Raw genomic sequence first — 23,850 nt, forward strand, 5'->3', positions numbered from 1 at the left:
TAAAAAGTATTTTTAATTTATGAGGGGTCACATTCGGAGGCTTGCTATGTGAAAGGGGTCACCAGTACAAAAGTTTGAGAACCACTGATTTATTGTGTCTAGTCTAGATGCGATAAATCGATCCCCGTTGGATCGATCGCTGCCCACCGTTACGGCGGGTAGTGTAGACATACCCTTACACGTTTAGGCAGGGAGTTTTAGTCAGAGTGGAGACAGTCTGTTATTGGTGGGCTGCTTCTCAGTTTTTTAGGGCACCATCAGTTGTACCATCAGCTGCCTGGTGTATTGGAAACAGAACTTTGGCCCCACAACACTCTGCATCTGCCAGTAGAACTGACTCACTTCTTCTTAGCGTATGCGCAACAACGTGCCTCAGGTGGCATGTGACCAGGATTCATCACCGAATTTGGTCCACTGGTTAGATCATTAGCTTTCCCGGCTTGGGTTGGGTACTGATGGGGAGTGTGATGTAAATGCTGATCCATGCACCCTGCTGACCCAGTGTGAAAGGAAAACATGTGCTATATACCCTATGGGTGGGCATGGTAAGAGAGGGGGAAGAGACAGGATTCCTAATTAGCATATAATTGCAATGCATACTAGAATGATGCCCCCAACTCACCCTGACCTAAAATGATACAAATGCTGCAGCCTCGTGTACTGCCTTTGCTGCTGGCTCACTGGGAAGTTCATCACTATGGTCACATGCTGGGTATTTATCATTCATGCTCAATACTTTGTGGAAGGTCTGAGAGCCAATAGCTGCCCTGTGGGTATCAGCTGATACAGATGGATGAGTTTATTAGTAAGGCTGGGCCCTGGCTTGGACATATGCCTGAGAAGCTGAGGGAAGAGAGGGTCTTTCTCCCCTGGAAGATGCTCACCTCCCAAGACTTGTTGCTGAGCTCAATGGGATGAAGTGTAGCTAATGCCATGTATGGTCTGCATAATCCAATTCAGATTATTTTCCCTCTGATTCTTTTTATCCAAGGCCAGAGGAGACAACTTTTTATTCATATACAGCACAACATTAGTCTGGGACACTATTGCTACAGTCAAACAGTACCAGCACACAGACTAAGCATTTATCTGTTTGTATGGGCAATCACAACAGTCACCACTACATTCACTAGTACTTTCAATTTAAAAAATATATATATACTGTACTAACACCATCAGTTTGGAAGGACTGTAAATTCACATGCTTCAAGACACAAACCAACCAGCAATTCCAAGGGGTTAGAAGCACCCTTTCTCTGAGGGTACGTCTGCACTGCAATTAAAAACCCACAGCTGGGTTTATAACTTGTGCCAGCTGACTCAGGCTTCCCAGGCTAAGGCTGCAGGGCTGCTTCATTGCTGTGTGGACTTCCGGGCTTCACTAAACACCGGGCTCTAGGACCCAGCGAGGTGGGACGGTCCCAGAACCTGGGCTGAGGCTTGAGCCCGGAAGTTTAGTCTACACCCAATCAAACAACTCAGCAGCCAGCGGATCCTGCGAGCCCGAGTCAGCTGGCACGGGCCAGCTCCGGGTTTTTAATTGCTGCATAGACATACCCCGTCAGACAGGTTTATTCAGATTCCCCGCTATGGGGCTCCTTCCATTTCCCCTCTGTAGCATTCAGTACTGGGAAGTGCCTGACACAGGATACCAGACTACATGGACCCCTGCTCTCACCCACTATGGCAGCTGCTAAGAGGAAAACATTTTCAAAGAAGGTTTCAGCACTAGTCTCACTGACCCTCGATCTCCCCCCACGTCCCTCACACACTTTTACTAGTAGAGTCACTGATCACCTCCCACGACACTCACATGCTGCATTTCTGCTGGGGTCTCCTCCAGAGCATATATCACCTGGCGTCTGCAGCAGCCTGCGCTGGGGTAGCGTGCAGTGTGGGACAAGCAGACAGACAGGAGCTCCTCGGAGCAGGCAGGCCCAGGGGGGTGTTAGTCTGAGTCAGATTGTGACCAGTGCCGGGGGGGGGGGGGGGGGGGGGGGAAGCAGAGGAAGGGCAGGGTACAAATAACCCAACTCTCTCTTTCCTGGGTGTGCACAGAGAGCACCACTAATAGAAACCAACGCTGCACCAGGAGTGAAAGAATAATTAGTCTCCCAAACACAGAGGAAATTATCTCAGTTCCCAAGCAAGGTATGAGAACAAAACGAAGAAAAGTATGTGCACTAAGTTATGCACATAGCTAGAACGATGATATGGACTTTAAGGGAGCACGCAGGTTATGGCATTCCTGTTGAATTTTGCTATCTTCAAAACATGTGACAAGGGGTTATTATAACAGGTGGTTTCCCAAAGAGGGTGCTGTGGTATGATAGTAGCATAGGTATTGTACAGGGTGCTGTCTGGAAACTTGGTAACTTCTACAGTACTTTTAGAAAGGTTGTGATCGTTACAAGGGCTTGTTGCGAGAGGACTGTGTACGTGGAGGAAAGAACAAAGCCTGAACGTTGTACTGTCCTTGGCTCACTCCCGTCCCATCTCCTGTTTCAACGCTGAACATCTCATTAACATACCTTTGCAATGCACATTGGGATTTTGTTTGTCTATGGGCATGTGATTGTATAAAGGCATTTGAAAGCATAAATCCTGAACGTTGTACGGTCTTGGCTCTCTCGTGTCTCTTGCTGGACCACTGAACCACTAATTAGCATAGACTTGCAAAACATGATGGGAGTGTACTTCCAGCTCATCCTGAGCTTAAAGTCCTAGCTAGGGGGAGCCTTATATAGTGTTCAACTACACATTTTATCCAGTCAGAGGGAAGCTCACCACTGAGGTCACATGCAGGGTGCTCGTCACTCAGTGTTCAATACCTCTGGGAAGGTCTGAGACAAGAGCCATCAGCTGCCCTTGCAGGGCATCACCTGCTGCAGGTGGATGAGTTACCAGCTATGTTGGGCCCTGGGTTTGGGCAAATTGGGCAGGAGAAGCTGGAGGAAAAAAACCCCTAGTGGATGCCCAGCCCCCACCCAAGGGTTTGGGACAGACTCATGGCTGGCACCACTGAGTTCAATGGGATGAGGTGAGACCCCCCAGAGGCCTCATAACCCAATTCAGACTACTCTCCCTCTGACCATTTTCTTACAAGACACCGTTTTAAATCTACTGCCACAGGGAATGTTGTTAGCAACAAAATCAGAAGCATATAAATCTGCATAAAGCACCTGCAGTTTTATCTCCGATAAGCAGATTTTTCAAATTCCCAACTACGGGGCTCCAGGAACCTACTCTCTGTAGCATTCAGTACTGGGAACTGGCTACTGGAGATGAACTTCTGCTCACACCCACTATGGCAATTGCCCAGGGAGATGTTTTCAAACATTCCTTAAGGATTAAGTGGAAAAGTCCCATTGACACTCAGTACTTTGAAAATCTCCTATGTGTCTAACACCATATGCTAGCTAAGGCTGTAATCACATCCCACCACTCATCATGCACAGCACTAGATTAATTCAGCTGGGGTTATGTCTAAATCAATCAATCAATACTGTGGCCTCCAAGGGCCATAGCATTACACAGTGGGGGTTATTAGTATTAATTATTGAGACTGCAGGAGCATCCAGACTCCCTAGGCAGGATCAGGGCCTCACTGTACCAGGTACTTTACATGCCTGTATGAAGGTGGGGTCTCTCCCTAAAGAGGATACAATCCAAGAGCGTTATCCTGCAAGCCTTACACACACACATCACAAACATATGAGTTTTTCAGACCAAGACCTCCAACCTGCCAGCCAGCACCTGGTACCTTTCATTCATCTGTGCAGGTGCTACTATCCCCAGTGAGCTGGGGCTCCCCCAGAGCATACTGTCAGGGTGGGGTGTGGAACAGAGTGCACACACAGGAGAGGCAAACGGGCAGTAGCAGCACCCCAGGACAGGCCGTGGGGTTCTCCCCCACAGTCAGAGCATGCCAGTCCATTTATGGGGAGGGCACAGAAATTGGAGGGCACTCCCAGCCCTTCCTCTCCTTGTCACTGCCTCCCCCGATGCACAGACTTTGTGCAATACTAAGGCATGAAAGAACATTCCATTCCCAAACCCAGGGAAATATATCTTTGACCCCAATCAAGTTTAGAGATGGTGCATAAGAAAAGAGTATGTGAGTTATATGTACATGATGATTCAGTCTTTAAAAGCATATAATATAATATTAACTATGTAAGCGGATTATGGAATGAATGATTATTTTTTGCTATCTCAAATAAATGCAATAGAGATTTTACAATAGGCAGCTTCCCAGCAACAGGGGGCACTATAGTGTGATTGTACACTCATATATGGGATAAAATCTAGGAACTTAGAGAACTCTACTTTTAGGAGGGGATAGTTGAAAGACGACTGTATATATGGAGGAAAGAAGAAAGCCTGAATGTTGTACTGTCTTGGCCTCACTCCCATCTCCTGTTTCCATGCTGAACACCTTATTAACATATCTTTGCTATGCACGTTGGGATTTTGTTTGTCTATGGGCAAGTGATTGTATAAAGGCATATGAAAGCATAAATCCTGAATGTTGAACTCTCCTGGCTCTCTAGTGTGTCTTGCTGGACCACTGAACTTGCAAAGCATATACTTGCAAAGCATGATGGGTGTGTGCTTCCAGCTCACCCTGATCTTGTACTTTAAGTTTTCTGGAGCCTTATGTACTATCCTTAATTACCTCACTTTCAGGTCAGAGGGAAGCTCACCATTGAGGTCACATACTGGGTACTTGTCACTTGGTATTCAATACCTCTGGGAAGGCCTGAGAGAGGAGCCATTAGCTGTCCTTGCAGAGCATCACCTGCTGCAGGGGAATGAGTTATCAGCTACGTGGGGCCCTGGGTTGGGACATGTGTGGCAGGAGAAGCCAGAGGGATGCTCCCCTGGCAGATGCCTGTTCTCCTAAGGGCATTGGGACAGGCTCATGGCTGACACCACTGAGCTCAATGGGATGAGGTGAGGCCTCATAACCCAACTCAGACTACTCTCCCTCTGACCTTTTCAGGCAAGCCCATGCTTTTAGCATTAGCACTCATTGCTCCAGGAGATCACCAGAATTCAGTACAGAGACTGGATATTTATATAGATAATCTCAACATCCACAGCTACATTCAATGGGCTAATCATTAAGAAAAAGAAAAAAAATGGGAATCAATATAAACTCACATACTTCAGGTCATAAACCAACTACTATCTCATGGGAAGTAGGAAGCACCCCTAATCCCATAGGCATGTTTTTCCAAATTACTCACTGTGTGGTTCCTTGCATCCTCCCTTGGAAACATTTAGTCCTGGGAACTGTCCCACACAGGCTCTCTTACCAGCTGGACCCCCTGCTCTCACCCACTGTGGCAATTGCTAAGGGAGACATTTTAAAAATCACCTCAGCGATTTAGGAGCACAAGTCCCATAAGTCACCAAGTGCTTTGGAAAATTCTCCCTCTCTGTTCCTAACACACATACACAGGCAGAGTTACTAATCACCTCCCGCCCTGTGCTAGGCTACACCAAACCACTAGCTGGGTGTTCTCAGCTTAATATTAATATCTGTTTCCTCTACAGCACTTTTCAGCAGTAGACCACAATGCACTTCACACTCCAATATATTTAGCCACACAACAGGTAGGAGAGTTCTATCATCTCCATGGTACAGACGGGGAACTGAGGCACAGAGAGGCTAGGTGACTTGCCCAAAGTACAGCACTGAACCTGGGTTTACTGTATTCTGGGCTACTGCCCTGAACCATCTTTCCTCACGTCCTTCCAGCCTGCCCCACTAGAGCATTGTCAAGCCCCAGCATAGGAGCCCCTCTTTAATTCACATGTGGTTAAGTCTGATCAGTACAATACCTTCTAGGGGGCATAGCATTACAGAGTTGGCCTGATTAGGATTAATTATTGAGACTGCAGGAACATCCAGAGCACCTAGTCAGGTTTAGGGCCTCACTGTGCCAGGCACTTTACATGCCTATATGAAGGCAGAACCTCTCCCTAAAGCAGATACAATTTAAGATCTATACCCTGCAACCCCTTCACAAACAAATGAGTTTTTCTTACTACGGCAGAGTTCAATCCCACCAGCCTGCCCTTGAGGCCTTTCATTCATCTGTGTAAGCACTAAGATTGCATTCAACTGGGACTGTTACAACCCCCAATCTCCCAACAGAGCTGGGCCTCCTCCCGAGCTTACCATCAGCTTGGGGCCTGGAGCAGCCTATGTGGCTCAGTGTGGACGTACCAAACAAGGCAGACAAGTAGTTCGCCAGGATGGGTGAACTGTGGGTGGGGAGCACCGCTATTAGCCACAGTAAATGCCAGAAGGGCAGGAAGGATACTGGGCAGCAGCCATCGGTCCAGCAGCGCTCACTTGCTCAGGGCCGGTGCAACCCATTAGGCCACCTAGGCAGTCGCCTAGGGCACTAATATTTGTGGGGCGGTGACCTTGGCGGCCGGATCTTCGGCCGCCCCGTTCGTTGTCAGTATTTCAGGGGGGTGGGACCTTCTGCCGCCTCTGTCGGGGGTGGCATTTCAGGGGCGGGACCTTCTGCCGCCTCTGTCGGGGGTGGCATTTCGGGGGCGGGACCTTCCGCCACCTAGGGCAGCAAAAAAGCTGGCGGTGCTCCTGCACTTGCTGTGAAGGAAATTCATGCTACACCCTCTAGCTGTGGGCCTGGCAAGGAGCACCTGGAAGCACCGTGGCCCTCTGGCCCTGAATAACTCACCACTCTCCTCTCACCAAATGCTCCAGCTTTCGCCAACACTTCTCATCCAGAAATGGACTCTTACAAAGACTGGCCACAAATGCCAGACAGCTGTGTAAGGCCCTGCTATGGCCTCAGGGCTCACAGCTCCAAAATCCTATGCAATTAGTCACTGATGTGCTTCCTACTGGTCTGTGTGTAGGGGCATTGACAAAGTCCAGCCACACACAGCACAGGCTTATATATTTGGTGGCGTACATAAAGGAATGGTCCTAACTCCCATAAGTAGCAGAAAGGAGCAGGGAACAGAGGGTTCCTAATTAACATATCCTTTCAATGCATGCTAGGATATGTTCCCAGCTGCCCCTGATCTCACAATTGCATATATACAGGAGCCTCAGACACTGCCCTGGCTGGGTGAGCCATTAGCTCAGTGGGTAGTGCACCACTGAAGTCACATGCTGCATGGTTGTTACTGACTGCCTCTAAGATGGGCTGAGACAAGAATCAATAGCTGCCATTACCTAACAGGTAGATTAATTACCAGCTTGGCTGGGATCTGGGGAGGGTCACCCATTGAGCAGAAGAAACTTACGTAGGATTGATCGCTAGCCCTGGTAGGTGCCCCCTCCCAAGGATGTGGGACAGAACTGTAGACAGCGCCACTGAGTTCAGTGGGAGGAGGTGAGGCCAGTGCCCCACCCAGACATCATAACCCAATTCAGACTACTTTTCATGCAAGGCCACAGGAAACAAAATTTTATTATATACAGAATATTATTAGCCTGTGTGACTCATTGCCACAGGATACCATTAGCAGGACTCAAGTAGGGATTGGAGGCTTATAGGGATAATCAGACCACCACAGTTGCATTCACTAGGATAAAGAAATAGAAACCCTCATGCTTCAGAGCAGAATTCAGCCCTTGGGGGACAGGAAGGAACTTCTCCAACAGGCTGGTCCTTCAATAATTATTTACTGTGGCCTTTGTTGCATCTTGTTCAGAACTATTTGGTACTGGGAACTGTCCAACACAGGATTTTTGGACTAGATGACAATTGTTATAATCCGAATACACTTTTATTGGCAGAAGGTCTAATAACTTCCAGGGACAGTCACATTCTGCACTCGTTTGCACTGACCCACTAGCTGCAGGGTACAGCACTATAGCTGTGTATTGAGGAATTGTCAAGGAGCACCTAGACATGGGGACCTTGGAATAGCAAACCCCTTTTAACTGGCAATGTGTTTACATTTAAAAACTTTGCTATAGTGGCCTGAAAGGAACAAATCATTATTTGGGTTGTTATTTTTAATTGCATGGGTAATTATTGTTAATTGTTTTGACTGCAATAGTAGGTAGTGGGCCAATCAGACTCTGGGTCCCAGTTGCTGTACAAACCTAGATGAAGACAAGTCCTCCACTCTAAAGAGCATACAGTCTAAGAAGCTGATCCTACAAGACTTACATACCTGCTTAACTAAGCCAGAGTAGGCCCACTGAAGTTAATGGCGTGATTCACACACTTACAGTTAAGTGTATGTCTAAGCACAGTATGAAGGATAACCAAAGAGATGGCTCTCCCCTTTCTATCATTTTCAATACATGGGGAGGCGGGTTTGGCAGGGAATTGAGAGTTTGTACATGTTTTGTGTGACTTCCCCCATGCTTCCAGAACCCCCTCTGTGCTCCCATCCACCCCTCTCTGCACCTGGGGGTCACAGAGCACAGTTGGGAACTACAGAGCTAATCCATGGTATGCTCACTGTCATTGGGACAGCATGTCTTTACAGTGACACATGCTAAATGGTTTCGGTGCCTGGCTTTCACTGAGAAGTCCTTATAAAGCAATATCCCACAGCACTAGCCAGGTCATTGCAGGGTCACTATTGCAAAGTGTAGGGTTTTAGGTGGTTGCTGTTAAATAACAGCTGAGTTGTATCTCTTGACAGGAGGGCCAGGAAATTCCAAACATTATCCAAACGCATGGACCCACAGCTCTCTGCACAGAGCGACAGAGACTGTGTATAAAAATAGATGTTGGGCCAAATTCATCCTGGGGATAACTTTACTGAAGTCAATGGAGTTTCATCAATGAGGAATTTGGACCACAATATTTTTATTCTTTAAAACAGGTTTCCATGACAACCAGCCACTTAATTCAGGTTCATCCCCTCCAGAGGTCAAAATCAGAGGCCTAAGTGATAGCATATGTTTGATCCGTGTTGAGTTTGCCTAACATGTAGAAGACCAGGAAGCAGGGCAGTAAACGTATTTTGACTTTATTTCCAAAAACATTAAATACAAAGGCAGCGTAGGTGCTATTAGAGACCATACAAATATGTCCTTTATCGTCAAGAATCTTATACAAATGTGAAGGCACTGCAATCTCTGGCTACCCCTGAATCACCCCTGAACCATTCCCATGGCAGATGTTTTGTGGGAGGATGCACTCTCAGTCTCCACTGGCTTTATGTTGTGATCGATGGCCCCTCTTGGCTGGATGCTGCTCCCGCCAGAGACAATTAACCTTACTCCTCCGGTTGGCCTGAGGAGGCATTTAAATGCCATGAGCTTGCTCCCACCCAGAGCTGCATGTACTGTCTTCACAGCACTCCTGGCTCTCCCCAGCCTGGGAGCAAACATGCAATCTGCACCTGATGTCCTGCATGGCAGCCAGTCAAATGGCCATACATACATTTACTCATGTTACCATTGCTATTACATGTCTGATGGAAGAGATCTGCAGTTTAGAGCCAGTCCCTGGGTCCCACCCCTGGCCACTGTGGGATTGTTCCCTGCAATATATACACCAGTGCTTTGGCCATTCCAGACTCCAGTGAGTGAAGAGATGAGGACTCCAGCATGGTCCTTGGGAAAAAATTCCCCAGACTCGGAGACATCACTGATAGGATGTTTCTTCTGAAATCCAGCCTCGATATACCTTTCCCCTTACAGGAACTTCCCTGAAAACTCCTTCCACTAGCCAATCATCACTGACTAGACACTTGGCCAAATGATGGATACCCAGTGTCAGAAAGGAGCGAATCCACCTCTCCCCAGCCTTAATATTGACGCCCTTTGCAAGGGGAGGTGTACTGGCAATATTCCTAGGGGAAAGAGGAAAAGGGGCAGAAAAAGGGCAGGGACTCAGTACAAATGAATAGTCTGTTTCTGTCCCCATGGCAAGGACTCTTGCAGCCTCTGCTCCACAGGAGACTTGGTAGACAGGCCAGGCTGGGTAGCGCCTTGTCACGGCTGGGCTGGGTAGCGCCGCTGTGAGAGCCGCTTGGGTTGGCCAAGTCCAAGGGAGGCAGCAGTGGAGAGCTGTGAAGGATAGAAATACTGTAAGTAACAGGCTAGTTGTGAGGCTGACCAAAAATGGAAGGAACCCACAATATTTTGGCAGGCAAGATAAGAGCTTCTCCAGTTAGCGAGTCAGACACAGGTTGGGGCTGGCCCAGTTCTGTTTGTCTGGAGCGAATGCTCATGAGTGTGAGGGATGGGCAGCACAGACAGGACCACGTGTAGTGCCGGCAGGGTCTCTGCAAGCTTTCCCCAGGGAGCTCTGCCAACACAGTTCAAACCCAGCCTGTTATTCCAGCCCTGACCCCACAGACAGCTCCTGGCCTGCTGCCCCTTCCTACTCCAGCACTGGGTGTCCCTTGGCCTCACAGCATTCTCACCGTACCTCAGTAACCCGGGTCAACTGACTCGGGCTCATAGGGCTAAAAATAGCAGTGTAGACATTCCGGCTTGGGCTGGAGCCTAGGCTCTGAGCTGGGTTTCAGAGCCTGGGCTACAGCCCAAGCGGGAACATCTACACTGCTATTTTTAGTTCCATAGCACAAGTCCAAGTCAGCTGACCTGGGCTCTGAGATTTGCTGCCACAGGGTATTTTTTGCAATGTAGACACACACTTAGTCTTGGCCTGCAGCACCCCCTAGGTTCTCTGGACTAGGCTCTCTGGAAATTACGCAGTCAATTGAGCAGAATGTGCTCCTGCTCCCCCTTTCCCCACAGCAGACTAGGAGAAGGCACAGCCAAAACACCTGTCTTCAGTTGCCAGATGGTCCCTTCTCTAATCCACACCAAGGCTGAGGTCGGGCAGAGAATCAGGGGACCAGCTCCCTGATGCCCCCCACCCACCTGCACTATGCACAGTGGATCTCGACAAAGCAGAAAAGCTGGCCCTAAATCTGCAACTGAGAGGGCTACAAGGACATCTCTCCCACATCTCTGGAGGCATCAACCATGCTCTCTCTCTCTCTGCCAGCTGGGAGACAGACAAAAGGGAGCATCCATGCCTCTCCCATCAGAGACTGGATGGGTCTGACTTTACCTTTGTGAGGATCCCAGCATCCCTCCTAAGTCAGGGAGCCCCTGTGTGGCGGGCCCGCTAGCTAAGATGCCTTGTGTGGTTATAAGCCAGGAGGAGCCTCCATACCTGAGGAACCTGAGCAGGATTGAAGAGTGGGACCTGCCCTCTACTAGGGGCAAGAAGGAGACCACCAGGACCAGAGAGAGGGCCATGTGAGTCAGCCTGAAAGAGGAAACAGAGGGAAAATAACAGCTGGTCCCTCCTTTGGGGTTCAGAGAAGCCAAAGGAATATCCTAGGTCACGGGGTGGGGGAGATGGACAGGGCTGGCAGAAGATTCTCCCTGTTTCCTCTGCCAAGGCAAACCACAAACAAAGGAGCCGTCTAACCTATCTCCCCTTTCCTGTTCCCTCCCACACACTAAAGATCCTCCCACCAAAACAAGAAATAGAAAGAACAAGAATCACCCCACACTTACAGAGCCTGCCCTCGTCCCTCACCTGGCCTCCAGCCCCAGGAAAGGCTGCTGATTCCCTGCCATTGGGGCCCTGTAAGCCTTTAGCTTCATTCATAGCTGCGGAAACAAAAAAGAGATTTCTAAACGTTTGGTTCATTCCAGGATCTTGTGACCAAAACAACCTTAGCAACAACATGGGCCTGCTTCCAAAAAAGGACAGCGCTCGTGGCCTCTCCTGTATTTACCTGAGCTTCTGGAGAGAGGGCTGGGGGAAGCCGGAAGCAGGCGAGGAGGGTGAGATGATGAAGAGCTTGCTCCAGTGGCTGGAGGAGGGGGAGAGGGACATGGGGCTGGTGCATCCTTCTCCTGATGAAAGAAAAACACACACCAATTCCGAGGGAAGAAACCTTCTCAGGGAAGAAAGGAAGAGCAGCTCTGTGCTCACCCCCCAGAGGCCAGCTTGTTCCTAGTGCAGATTCATTATGCTCTGCTTCGCTACGTCCCAGGAAGCACCGCCAAGCCAAAAGACTCCTTGATCATACAAAACCCAGGGAGTTCAGACACAAGGCTAGGCAGGCGGCCGCATCAGCCCTATCTCACGCTGCGGGGCAGCTGCTACGGGGACAGGTTAACCCCACTGCTCGTCATTTTAGCCACATCATCTTGTCCTCGATGCCCTGTGATACTGTCATAGCTCATAAGCGAAGCAGGGTGGAGCCCAGTCTGCTGGAGAGCTCAATAAACAGCACACACCTCTCTGCATTAGAATGGAACCAACACTCCAGCGTGGTGCTAGGGGGTGCTATGGGGCAGAAGGTGCCATCTATGGGATGGGAAGTAACAATGAGTTCCTGATGCCCCATGGTTATTTAAAGAGTGGTCACAAAAAGAATATTGGGAGGGAGCTAAAACCTCATGCTTCAGTGTTTAAACTTATCTCTAACTTCCAAGATGAGGCCAAGACCTTCACAGGGGCCAGGTCACCTCACATCTGCCTGCATCTTGCATCTTCTGAACCATCTGGTGCTGGCCACTGTCAGAGAGGGTACATGTATATTTGCATACACACCCATGGGAAAATGTGGCCAGGATCTGGGGGAATGGCACTACCATTTCTCCTGCAATTCCAATGGGGGAATTTATTCTTCACTTCAGCTACTAAAAACTGTGGAAGTGTTGCCATTTGCTGCTATCAGCTGCTGCTTTTCCCTTCAGCAGAGGCCAAGTGACCCCCACGGAGTTTGCAGAGCTCTTGGAGAGCATTCTGGATCAAAGTTACTTTATAAATATACAATTATTAGAAATGAGAATTTGCTTCAGGATGGAGACCTCAAGTTGTCAGTTTCTGTCCCACTGATAAATAAATCCCCAAGTACAGTGGCATGTAAAGAACACACGGTTGTAGTGAAAACCTTGGCAGTCGGGTGGTGCCCTTGAGCTGGAGAGACAAACTAGTAGAGGATGGATGAAGATAAAGATAAGGGGTGAAATCCTAGCTCCATTGAAGTCAATGGCAAAACTCCTATTGGCTTCAATAGGGTCACGATTTCACCAGTCGTTCCTGTTCGCTTAACTGTACCCAGTGTTAACTATCCTCTGGGCCGTCTGTCCACGGGGGTGTCTCCATGCACCATGGTTCCCTTTACAGGGTATCTGGCACCAGTTAGCTGTCTGAGAACATGCATGCACCAAGGGCTTAGTCCCCTGCCACAGCAAGGGTCACAGGACTACCTCTAGCCAGCAATGAACTCTGGGCCATTCAGCCTTGGCATGGAGATGTGCACGGTGTGAGGGCCAGGGAGGTTACACCAGAAGGGGGAGGACACTGGCAAAAGCAAACTTGATCATGAAAGGGAGAGTCAGGGAGGTGACAGGGAGCAATAGTGCAGGCAGTGTGCAAACTTCACACACACACACACACACACACACACACACACACACACACACACCCACCCCTCTGCCACGGTCCTACATCCCTGACCTGAAGCCACCTCTGCTCTTCCAGTCCTGGCACAAGGCTCCACCAGCACCTCCGCTATCCTGGGAGTGGGAGGTAAGAGGAGAAATGCCCCTCTTCAGACTGAGGGTGGGGAGAAGAGCTCCTCTGAAATCCCTGCGACGTAAAAAGCCCCCTCTAGTCCTCTTGTTACCTGGGACCCCAGTGCAGCAGAGACTGGGGCAGGGCCGGACACATCTCTGGAAGGCGTCACCTCCTTGGAGGGCTTTGATCGAAACCAACTGAACCAGCCAAACCCTGAGCCCTGGGAAACACAGGTTCTTATTGGGATTGGAATCATTGAAATAACAGCAATATATTAAAGACACCACCGCACGAAAACTCAGAGGTGGTGGGTGGAACCCAGCCTCACCCCTCCCAACCCCCGCAGCTTTCTTGGGTGAAAGAAAGGGTTCGGGGCAACCCAGCCCCTTCTCACTGCTGTGATGGGAGAGGAGAGGAAACCCATCCCTACGTCGCCGTGCAGCAAGGACAGAGAGCAGGGCTGAGGACCCCAGAACCACCCCCACCCCACTGCTGGAGGGGACAGAAGAGCAGGGCCTCAGCATATCAGCCTGGAGACAGCAGGGACGGGGGGAAGCCCATTCTACCCGGGTGCACTGACTGCAGCACTCCCAGCCATACGGGCAGCGAAAGGCTGGCCGGGAGGTGAGTGAGAAGTTGGTGATGCCTCCAAACGAGAGGGCACGTGAGGCCTGATTCTGCTCTCCCTGCGGTGTAGATCAGGAGTAACTCTCTTGCAGCCCTGCTGATGTAAGAGGGGAATCAGGCTGGGGGCATGGCTTTGAAGCAGCACAGTTCCCCCCTCACCTTTGCCTCCTCTCGCTCTGCCCCCTCCGTCGACGGCCGCTCTACGGCAACTCCCTCGCCTGTGCCTTCTGGGGGTCGCAAGGCGTCCTCCTCCACGGAGATGGTGGAGCTCTCTGAGACGGTTCGGGCCCTGGCATTCAACACACTCTGGTACCAGAGATAAAGGGCATCAGTGCATTGGAGAGGGGCAAGGGAAACTGGGCGAGTGGGGCTGTAAAGAACTACCCAGCAGCCATTCCAAGAGGCGGCAGCATTCATTCCAACAGGACCCCTCCTTTACGATCCCTTTTATTCTAGGCCCTGCAGAAAGGTCTGAGGCTAGATTCTCTCCTGAGCCAAGCAGATCTCAGAGCAGGAGAGAGGATTCTGTCGGGGAGTTTGTTATGGCTCCCTGATTCTCATGGTGCATCTGCACCAGCCCCGGCCCATCAACTTAAGTTGGAGGAGCTCTATCTCACGCCAGCTGGCTGAGGTCCCTATGGAAGCATATGCCAGTGGTGAACTGGTGTCGCGCAGGCATATACTGTCCCACCTCCACAGCATGCCCCCTACACCAAGATTCTGGGGTACAGGGATATTTTCCATCAGCTCCCCTGCGCTAGGGAATTCTCAGCTGGCTGGTGAGAGGCAGAAGCCAGCACTTTGCATCACATGAGCAGCCCAAGACATGGGGAGAGAATATGGGCCGTGCTTTTCAGTTCCAATTAACACCACGGTGAAAGAAACATTAGGGATCAGACTGAGAGCACCAATCTCATCTGACGGGTGACCAAAGCAAGGGGTTGAACCCAGTGTGCAGCACTATCCCTGTGGAAACAAGCTATCTCCTAGGGGTGTACAGCTGGGAAGTACCTCAGCCCCAGGGTTTGAGGAGCCATGACACAGCTAGGGGAGGAAGGTCATGTTGGCAGCTGAAGCTAGGTTCAGGGAAGGGGAGCAGCAAGAGGCAGAAGATAGCATGGGCCAATAGGCCCATGGGGTGAGTGCTAGTGGGCAGCTGGGGTGGAGAGGTCAGGGAGGGGTCACACTTGGGTGTCAGGGAGGAGAACAGGGTTTGTCTGAGCACATCCTGTGCATCGTGGCACCTGGCTCCCCCTTGTTCTCACCTGCTGTTCCAGAATGTTCTTCTGAACCCCAAAGGGCTGGGAGCGTCCTTGAAACCTCACAGCGTTCCCTAAAGAGCAGAGAGAATGACACAATTCAGGATTCAGCCGGGGGGGGGGGGGGAGGGGCACGCATGCCCCTTATATGAAACTCCAGTGGGGGCAATTTAATGCAATCGTTGGTGTGGTATCGAGGTACCAACCCAACTGGCTGCTTAATAGCAAGATGCTGCCATTGGAGGAACAGGCCCAATCAATCTAGGCACACACAGTCACTCTCTGTGCAAACCCAGAGGTACAACCAGAGTCCATTGCAGCTGGGCACCAAAATCTGCTTCTCCTCCTGTTTATTCTTCCCTGAGCATTGGCAGAGTTAGGTGCTGGTCCCCTCCTCCAGCACTAGCACTACCACCCTTGTGACAGTCTGTTGTACTCTGTCACACTCCCCCGTGGTAACCACAATGCACAGGGCCAGGCGCTTCTTCCTGGTGGCCCAAAATGCCAGCTCGAGATCGGCCTTGGACTGTTGGCACTTGTGCCGAGCAGGGAGAGGACTCGCTCAGCCCAGGAACGAAGGCAATGAGATTGGGCAGCTTCCTGCTCACCCTCAACACTACACACTAGCACAGAGGCAGGCAAACTTTTTGGCCTGAGGGCCACATCGGGGTTCTGAAATTGTATGGAGGGCTGGTTAGGGGAGGCTGCGTCTCCCCAAAAACCCAAGCGTGGCCCGACCCTGGCCCCATATCTGACCCCCCCTGCTTCTCGCCCCCTGATGGCCCCCCCAGGACTCCTGCCCCATCCACCCCTCCCTGTCCCCCTGACCGCACCTGGACCCCCCATCCCTGACTGTCCCCCGCCGCCCCATCCAACCCCTCCTCTCATTCCTGACTGCCCCCCGGGACCCGTGCCCCATCCAACCACCCCTTCTCCCTGGCCCCCCCCCCGGAATCCCTGCCCCTCACTGCCCCCCGCCGTCCCATCCAACCCCCACCTCCTTCCTGACTTCCCCCGCGACTCCTGCCCCCATTCAACCCCCCTGTTCCCTGCCGTCTGACCGCCCTGACCCCTATCCACACTCCCGCTCCCCGACCACGTCAGCCACGCCACCGTGCAGCACAGAGCACTGGGTCAGGCTGCAGCTCTGCAGCTGCGCTGCCTGGCAAGAGCACAGAGCATTGCGCCGGCAGCGCAGTGAGCTGAGGCTGCGGGGAGGGGGAACAGCAGGGGAGGGGCCAGGGGCTAGCCTCCCGGGCTAGGAGCTCAGGGGCCTGGCAGGAGGGTCCCACAGGCTGGATGTAGCCCGTGGACCATAGTTTGCCCACCTCTGCACTAGGAGCTGCAGACACTTCAGGTACGTCTACAGAGCATGCTAAAAATAGCGTGTAGCCATGGCAGCAGGAGCAGCAGAAGAAGCTCGCCACCCTGAGCATGGGCTAGTGTCTTGGCCAAGTACATACTTGGGGTGGCTAGCCCCTCCTGCCTCTCCCACTGCCCTGGCTATGCTCTACTTTCAGTGTGCTAGCTCGAGCCAAACTAGCGCGGGGATGTATCCTGGAGCTGGGAATCACCCCCCCAGCTCCATGTGTAGACGTACCCTTGGAGCACTGGTCTTCTCTCTGCTGGATAAGACACAGTCCCAAGACAGCAAATCCAGGGTGAAATGCTCTGTGCGCAGGAGGCACCAGGTTAAAACGCAAACCACTTTTGCCCTAATGCTAGAGCGGGGATCTTATTAAAATGGGACCAAGATGAAGCAAAGGCCGTCAGTGAGCATCATTCACGCAGACAAACCTCTCAGCAGAGAGGAAACATGGGAACTCTCCGGCGACATTCCACGCTTCCAGAAAGAAAACCCACCACCACAGGCATGTGCAGGAGCTTTCATAGAAAAAACAGTCAGAACAAAGTGGTGGTTCAGACCCACCTCTGGCCCACCTATTCCCCGGAATGGAGAGAAACCCCAGCGCTGAGATCTGTGCCTGAACTTCTCAACGTTCAGGAGCCGAACACTCCAGTTCCATCTCTCATCTGAACTGTCCAATATGTATGTGTCCTGTTCTCCCCCCGCCCAAAACACATTTTCCCAACCCTCCTCCCAGGAATCCTCACAGATGGCCTGCAGCACAGCTCAGGCAAGCTTACCTGGTGGCTGGTAGACCTGTGGGGAATGGTCATTTGAAATTCCCTCTAGAGAGAGGTTTGCCCCAAAGCTGACCTCTGTGGGACGATTCTCTTGCATGGCATCAGGTGGCACAGAAGCTATGGCCTGCTCTGACCCCTCCACCCTGGAATATGCACCAGGCGGGAAGGACACGTTCTCCTGTAGACCTGGCTGGTACTGGCCTGTCCTCTCAGGAGCAGGGGGGTTATACTGCTGGAACTCTAGGTTGTGCTGGTAGCCTGGGTTTTGTGCAAACTCATGACGGAGATCTCTGTCTGGAAAACAGATCCCAGGAATTTACTCAGTATATTTACAGCTTTATTGAATGATTCAGGGTAATAGAATTCCCTTCGGTGCCATTTTTGTACATGGAAAGTGGGCCTGAGAGACACAGCAAGAAAAGACTCCAAAGGAATAAGAGTGGTTAAGGTGTGGGACATTGGTACAGGTAAACCAACACAGGAGAGCTTTTACCTCCTTAGTGGGGAGAGGGTGGTGGTAAAAGACAGGAGGGGCAATATGCCTCCAGGTGCAAGAACCCCTTAGAATGGGGCCATGACGGAGGCAGAGCCAACTGAGAAGGGTGAGAAGAAGAGGAGGACTTCAGAAATTCTGAGGGTCCCACAGCCTCCTGTTCCCTGTCTACCTACACACTGGGAAGGGAACAAAACTTGCCAAAAGCTCCGCAACTTCCTAGCTGCAGCTGTTAATCTCCACCCTCCCTCAGCTCCATGGGGAGGTGCAGCAGGCCATGGGCTGGGCAATGTCACTACTAAGTCACTGATCCACAGGGCACCCAGACCCAACCCTGTAGATCCCTGGCCAAGCAGAGACAGGATCACACTCCTGGAGCTCCACCGAGGTCCCCCACCCAACACCCTTTGTGGGGAGGTGGCGATGCACGGTCCACTTCTAGAGTATGTTTGAGAGATTCCCAGCAAGACTCGGAGTCTTTGCTATCCTGGGAGAGCAACACAGAGGGTCAAGGAGGCAGTTTCCAGTCTGTTCCAACTGGTCTCCCATATATCTGGTCATGCTCCACATTTGGAGAACCCCTCTATCTCTACCCAGAGCGGCCTAGATCCTCGAAGGTATGTAACACCTAACTTCCTTTGTATTTAGGTGCCTAAATATATTTGAGGATCTGGGCCAATGTGTTCGTTCCTTTCTTTACCTGCTGTGGATCCGCTGGCTCTGGAGAGCTCTGGCTGAGCAGATGCCAAGTTGGGGAGGTCGCCTTCCTTCTGAAAGGATTTGAAAAGTGAATGTTACAAAAGAAAGGGAAAACTAGAAAGGGACACCCAGAAGAATGGTCTCCAAGGCACCGGTAATCAAGACATAATTGTCACCGGAGTGAAAGCCACGCGGGCTCTTGGTGAATGACAGCCACATAGTGGATAGTGATCTCTGCCTTGTTTCTGCTCCTTCATTCTCCAGCTTCCAGTCAGCTCCAGAGACCATGTCAGAGTTACTTACACCCACCACGCCACCCACCCCTGCGCTTCTCATTCATCCCAAGCAGAGGGTGAGCAAGGAGGCGCACTGAATCCTGGGGCTCTGTTCTCTTGCTATGGCAAGTGAACAACCCAATGGCTATCACTCAAATCCTACAGAGGGTGAACGAGGCACAAGGACACTGTTAATGGCTCCCTCTGTGGGAAGGCTGGAGCTGTTCAGAATACAGCTATTGGGCCTGATTCACTTTAGTGGAGTTACTGCTAATTTCCACCATGGTAGATGAGATCAGCATATGACCATTGTCCTTCTTGGAGGGGACAGGATGGGGAGCCACAGGGAGGGGAAAAAGAGACAAAACATGGAGACAGACCCTACATTTTAAGGGAACACGTTCATGGGAAATTAAACTGCTCAGGAGCGTATATGCAGGGTACAGGGACTGGAGAGAAAGACAAGTCTCTAAGCATATAGAGATGAAACCACCTGCAACATCCTCACACACACAAAGAGGAACTCTTTGCACAACAAACCTTCTCATCTTCTAATCACTTTCCTAAAAAAAAGACGTGGGAAGGTGTTTCTTACCCAGCATGATGCTTTTTGGCTCACTAGTGCCTAGCCCAGAGACCACTATGAGTTCTGGGCGATACATTCCCTCCCATTTCCATGGAGACCTTGAGGTCCAACAGGAGAGGGCCTGTGATGCTAGCCATCACAGAGCTTTGCACAGTATCAACAGTGTGCTTTCCAAGAAAGAAGGGGAAGGAAGAAGCCTTCCAGAACCCAGGTAAGAAATCCCCTTGGGACCTTGACCACATCATAGAGACTGGTCACACAGCACATCCTGTCTCACCCACCCCAGAGGACTGTGGCAATCATGAAACATGACGGAAAGAGCCACTCCAAATCCCATCATTCTCACCTCCCATTGTTGGCCTCGGGCTCGGAGCTGGACGAGCCAGTCGGGTTCCAGGTTCTGTTCCTGCTCAGGTCTTTCCAGTAGCAATGGGTCAGAGAGCTTCAGCTGCTCTGCAAGCTGTGCAGTGGTGGGGGAGAAGGCGGTGGAGAACAGATGCTTTATCCTGTTAACCTCTCAGATGCAGAGAGCACAGATTGACAGTCATAGCAATTAATGAGCTGCTAGGCACATGAACCAGGGAAAAGCTGTTAACTCAATGAGTGCAGCATTTCCTCATAATAAATACATAAGAATAACGCTCGACATTTATATAGCACCTTTATTATTTCTATTGCAGTAAAATCCAGAGGAGCCAGAACTGTTGGGCTAGGTGCTGTACCTTCCCTAACCTTCCCTCAGAGGATCTCAAAGCACTTTACAAACACCACCCCTGTGAGCTAGGTCAGGACCATTATCCTCATTTTCCAAGTGGGCAACTGAAACTCAAAGAGATCTGCGTGACTCCCCCAAGGGTCCACAGTTACATAGGCACTGACTTCCACTCTTTCATATGGGTGCTTGACCCCCACTCCGCCTCCAGCCCCACCCCCACTCCACCCCTTCCATGAGGCCCAGCCCCTGCCCCGCCTCTTCCGCCCCCTTTCAACCCCTTCCCCAAAGTCCCCAGCCCAGGGCTGTCCAGAGGGGGGGGCAAGTGGGGCAATTTGCCCCAGGCCCCGCAAGGGCCCCCACGAGAATATAGTATTCTATAGTATTGCAACGTTTTTTATGGAAGGGGCCCCTGAAATTGCTTTGCCCCAGGCCCCCTGAATCCTCTGGGTGGCCCTGCCCCAGCCCAACTCCACCCCCTCCCTGTCAATATTCCAACTCCTTCACCAAATCCCCACCCTGGCCCCGCCTCTTCCCTGCCTCTTCTACTGAGCGCACCACGTCCCCACTCCTCCCTCTCCCTCCCAGAGCTTGTTAATGCCGCCAAACAGCTGTTTGGAGGCGGACAGGCGGGAAACACTGGGAGGCAGGTGGAGGAGCGGGGTTGTGGTGCGCTCAGGGGAGGAGGAGATGGGGCGGGGGGTGAGGGGAGCTTGGCTGCACCCACTAATTTTCCCCCGTGGGTGCTCCAGCCCCGGAGCACCCACAGAGTTGGTGCCTATGCACAGTTATCCATCAGCAGGACCAGTAAGGGATCCCAGATTTCCTGGCTTCCACTCCTGGGTGCTAGCCACATAACTCCTGTGGGAGGTGGAGGGAGTGTTCGCAGTGGTTAGAACATGAGTCTGGGAGTCAGGCTTCATGGCTTCCATCTCTAATCTCCGCCACTGACTCACTGCGTGACCTGAGCAAATCTCTCACTGTGTATCAGTACAATGCGTATAACACTCATCTCACAGAGCCTGAATTCACTCCTGTTTGTAAAGCACTGCAAGAACTCTATAAGGGCAAAATCAGGGTCACTTGGCACATGCCATTGTTCTCTCTCTTTAGGGTACCAAAGATATGCCAAGATGTGTAGCACACACCCATACCCATCAGCCTTTTCAGGCACAGAAAGTACATCAGGTCAGAAGGAACTTGCCCAATTTTCTCCTCTGTGTTGTAATTGGGCTTTATGATTTTTACCATTCTTTCTGATTGTCAGACGAGACACATGGTAATGGGGTGCTCAGCTCCCTACACACTTGCCAAAGGAAGGGGGAAAATCACACTATTGATATAGCAGTTAAAAGACCTGCCTAAGGAGATACAGCAAGTCAGGGGCAGAACTGGGCCTAGATCCTAGGCCTCCTGACTTGCTGTCCAGAGCCCTACCTGCTGGACCACACCACTGCTCCACTAAGTTGTGAGCTGTTAGATACCTGGCTGAACTCTTAGCATGACTCTGTAACTGACACACTCATGACGTCTGCTCCATAGAAGGTGACAGAGACACACTTTAGCCAGACAAAGAGACGGGCTAATTCACCACTAGCCAGTGTAACACCATTGCCTTTGATCAAGTGACAGCTAATTGGCCAGGGGTTACTAGCCCAAGACATTAGTTAAGGGTTATTATTAATGATGATGATGGAGATTGTGCAGTAAAACATACGAACATAGAGTAAAACACATGCCCTGCCCCAAAGAGCTTACAAACAAGACAGACACCCACAGCCTGCAACTAGGGACAATAATTAACAGGAGAGTGAGTGAGGAGAGATTCCTGGCGTATGAGCAAATGGAACCATATGGGAGAAGTTCTTTGTCCAGGTGGGCAGGGTCAGATCTTGTCAGATACAGACATGGGTTCATTCTAAACCAATACCAAGAGACAAGAAATTAGAAGTGTGATTATTCCTAAATGGGAGGATGCTTAATCCAAAAGCTAATAGATGCTTTGATCCAGTATTAATGAACCAACACCTGGTTGTAAATCGTCCCCGGCTTCAAAGGAAGGGAAGTCTTAATCAAACACTAATGGGGATCATAATTCGTAACACAGTCTGCAACATCAAAGACAAGAGAGGTGCTATAACTGTGCTGGTTTTTCATCTGAAAGCCCGTTCTCGCAGGAGAAGTGTTATTCCCAGCAGAATGGCCCATCTGAGAGGCTGTTAGAGTAAATAGGTTTCCACAACAGGTGGATCCAGGTAAGTGCTACAACATTATGTAACTCCAACTTTAGGGCTAGTGTGACAGGGATTTTCACAGCACCTGCCTCAGGTATGTATTACCTAAGTATTTTTTCTCTCTCTCTTTAATCTACGTTGTGGCAATGACCAGGAAATATTTCTTTTGCTTCATTTCAGGTGAATTAGGTTTTGACTGTATTGTTCCCTGGGCTCCACACAATGGAGCTTTAGCAGGAAATAGAACTCAGAGAAAGATGAATGGGATAGACTAGGAATGGGTCCAGGACAATGACAAGGTCGTACTGCAGAAAGGGCAGGTGCCACTGTCAGTATTATAGAGTCAAATGGTTCAAGAGACAGCTGCCTACTAAAGGGATCAGTGCAGTCACCTGTATCACTGGAGCTTCATCCACAAACAGGGAGGCAATGTAGTCTAGTTGATTGAGCACCTAACTGCCATGCCAAAGACTTGAATTCTAGCCCTGGCACTGGCTTGAGCACATTACTTCCCTGCTCTGTGCTTCAGTCCCCCCATCTGGGAAATGGGTACAAGGATACTGTCCTCCTTTGTCAAGTGCTTTGAGCTCTACTGATGAAAAGCCCTATGTAAGAGCCAAGTGCTGCTGCTCATTCTTCTGGTTTTTTTGGGACAAAGGGGTTGGCTTGTTTTTCTAACGCCATCCCAAACATGACAAAATAGGACATTTTCTAGTTTAAAATAAAGACTTCTGCATACTTTAATCCCTAAAATAGATGTGAAAATTACAACATCTTACCATAAAATAACAACAATAATACCCAGCTCTGACAACTTCAATAACACACCCCAAATCCTGTAGCTGTTGTGAGATTATGATTTCTTGTGGAATATTCCTTCTAATGCAAGTCAGACCAGTTCTAATAGCGAATATCTAAGTAGCTGCCTATGGACACACACAGACATCCTTGGAATCCGTTATAACACCTGAGTTTGCAAATGTTATCCCAGAATGATACATTCAATAGGAAGTATCAAGAACCATTTTTAAAATAGATTTTAACTTCATAAGTCTCCACCATTTTTAACTTTGTAGAAGCTTCAAAGTGAGATTTCCTTCTTCTGCAATTTTGTGTTCTTTCCTAGTTGGCACATGATGCCCCTTCCCCCTCCACTCCCCTTTATTTGATATTAGACTTGGCTCCTGCATAGTTGTTTCAGCACCATGGGTGAGGCCAGCACATATCTCATTTAGGCAGTTGCTACGGAAAAATCACCAGAGGCAGCCAGACAGCACAGCCTATTGCATCCCAAAGG

General features: G+C 50.4%; 1 protein-coding gene and 1 long non-coding RNA gene across 4 annotated transcripts in view; both read right to left on the reverse strand.

The window, feature by feature from the left end:
- LOC117882278 overlaps positions 1 to 1,926 on the reverse strand; it is a 46,167-nt gene extending 44,241 nt beyond the window's left edge. The window contains exon 1 of the long non-coding RNA XR_004646967.1: positions 1,814 to 1,926. This is a non-coding gene — a long non-coding RNA (uncharacterized LOC117882278). The remainder of the gene's footprint in view (positions 1 to 1,813) is intronic.
- Positions 1,927 to 8,964: 7,038 nt separating this feature from the next.
- Positions 8,965 to 23,850, reverse strand: part of LOC117881365 (protein transport protein Sec16B) — a 46,497-nt gene continuing 31,611 nt past the window's right edge. For all 3 annotated transcript variants that reach the window (XM_034778515.1, XM_034778516.1, XM_034778514.1), the window contains exons 17-26: positions 19,954 to 20,067; positions 18,748 to 18,817; positions 17,555 to 17,848; positions 15,413 to 15,480; positions 14,307 to 14,453; positions 13,630 to 13,740; positions 11,725 to 11,845; positions 11,523 to 11,596; positions 11,151 to 11,246; positions 8,965 to 10,030 (exon numbers count right to left, since the gene is read on the reverse strand). In XM_034778515.1, the coding sequence (XP_034634406.1) occupies positions 9,956 to 10,030; positions 11,151 to 11,246; positions 11,523 to 11,596; positions 11,725 to 11,845; positions 13,630 to 13,740; positions 14,307 to 14,453; positions 15,413 to 15,480; positions 17,555 to 17,848; positions 18,748 to 18,817; positions 19,954 to 20,067 (1,170 nt within the window). In that variant the 3' untranslated portion in view covers positions 8,965 to 9,955. The remainder of the gene's footprint in view (positions 10,031 to 11,150; positions 11,247 to 11,522; positions 11,597 to 11,724; positions 11,846 to 13,629; positions 13,741 to 14,306; positions 14,454 to 15,412; positions 15,481 to 17,554; positions 17,849 to 18,747; positions 18,818 to 19,953; positions 20,068 to 23,850) is intronic.

The sequence above is a fragment of the Trachemys scripta genome, chromosome 8, assembly GCF_013100865.1.
Source record: "Trachemys scripta elegans isolate TJP31775 chromosome 8, CAS_Tse_1.0, whole genome shotgun sequence".
NCBI classification, from domain to species: Eukaryota; Metazoa; Chordata; order Testudines; family Emydidae; genus Trachemys; species Trachemys scripta.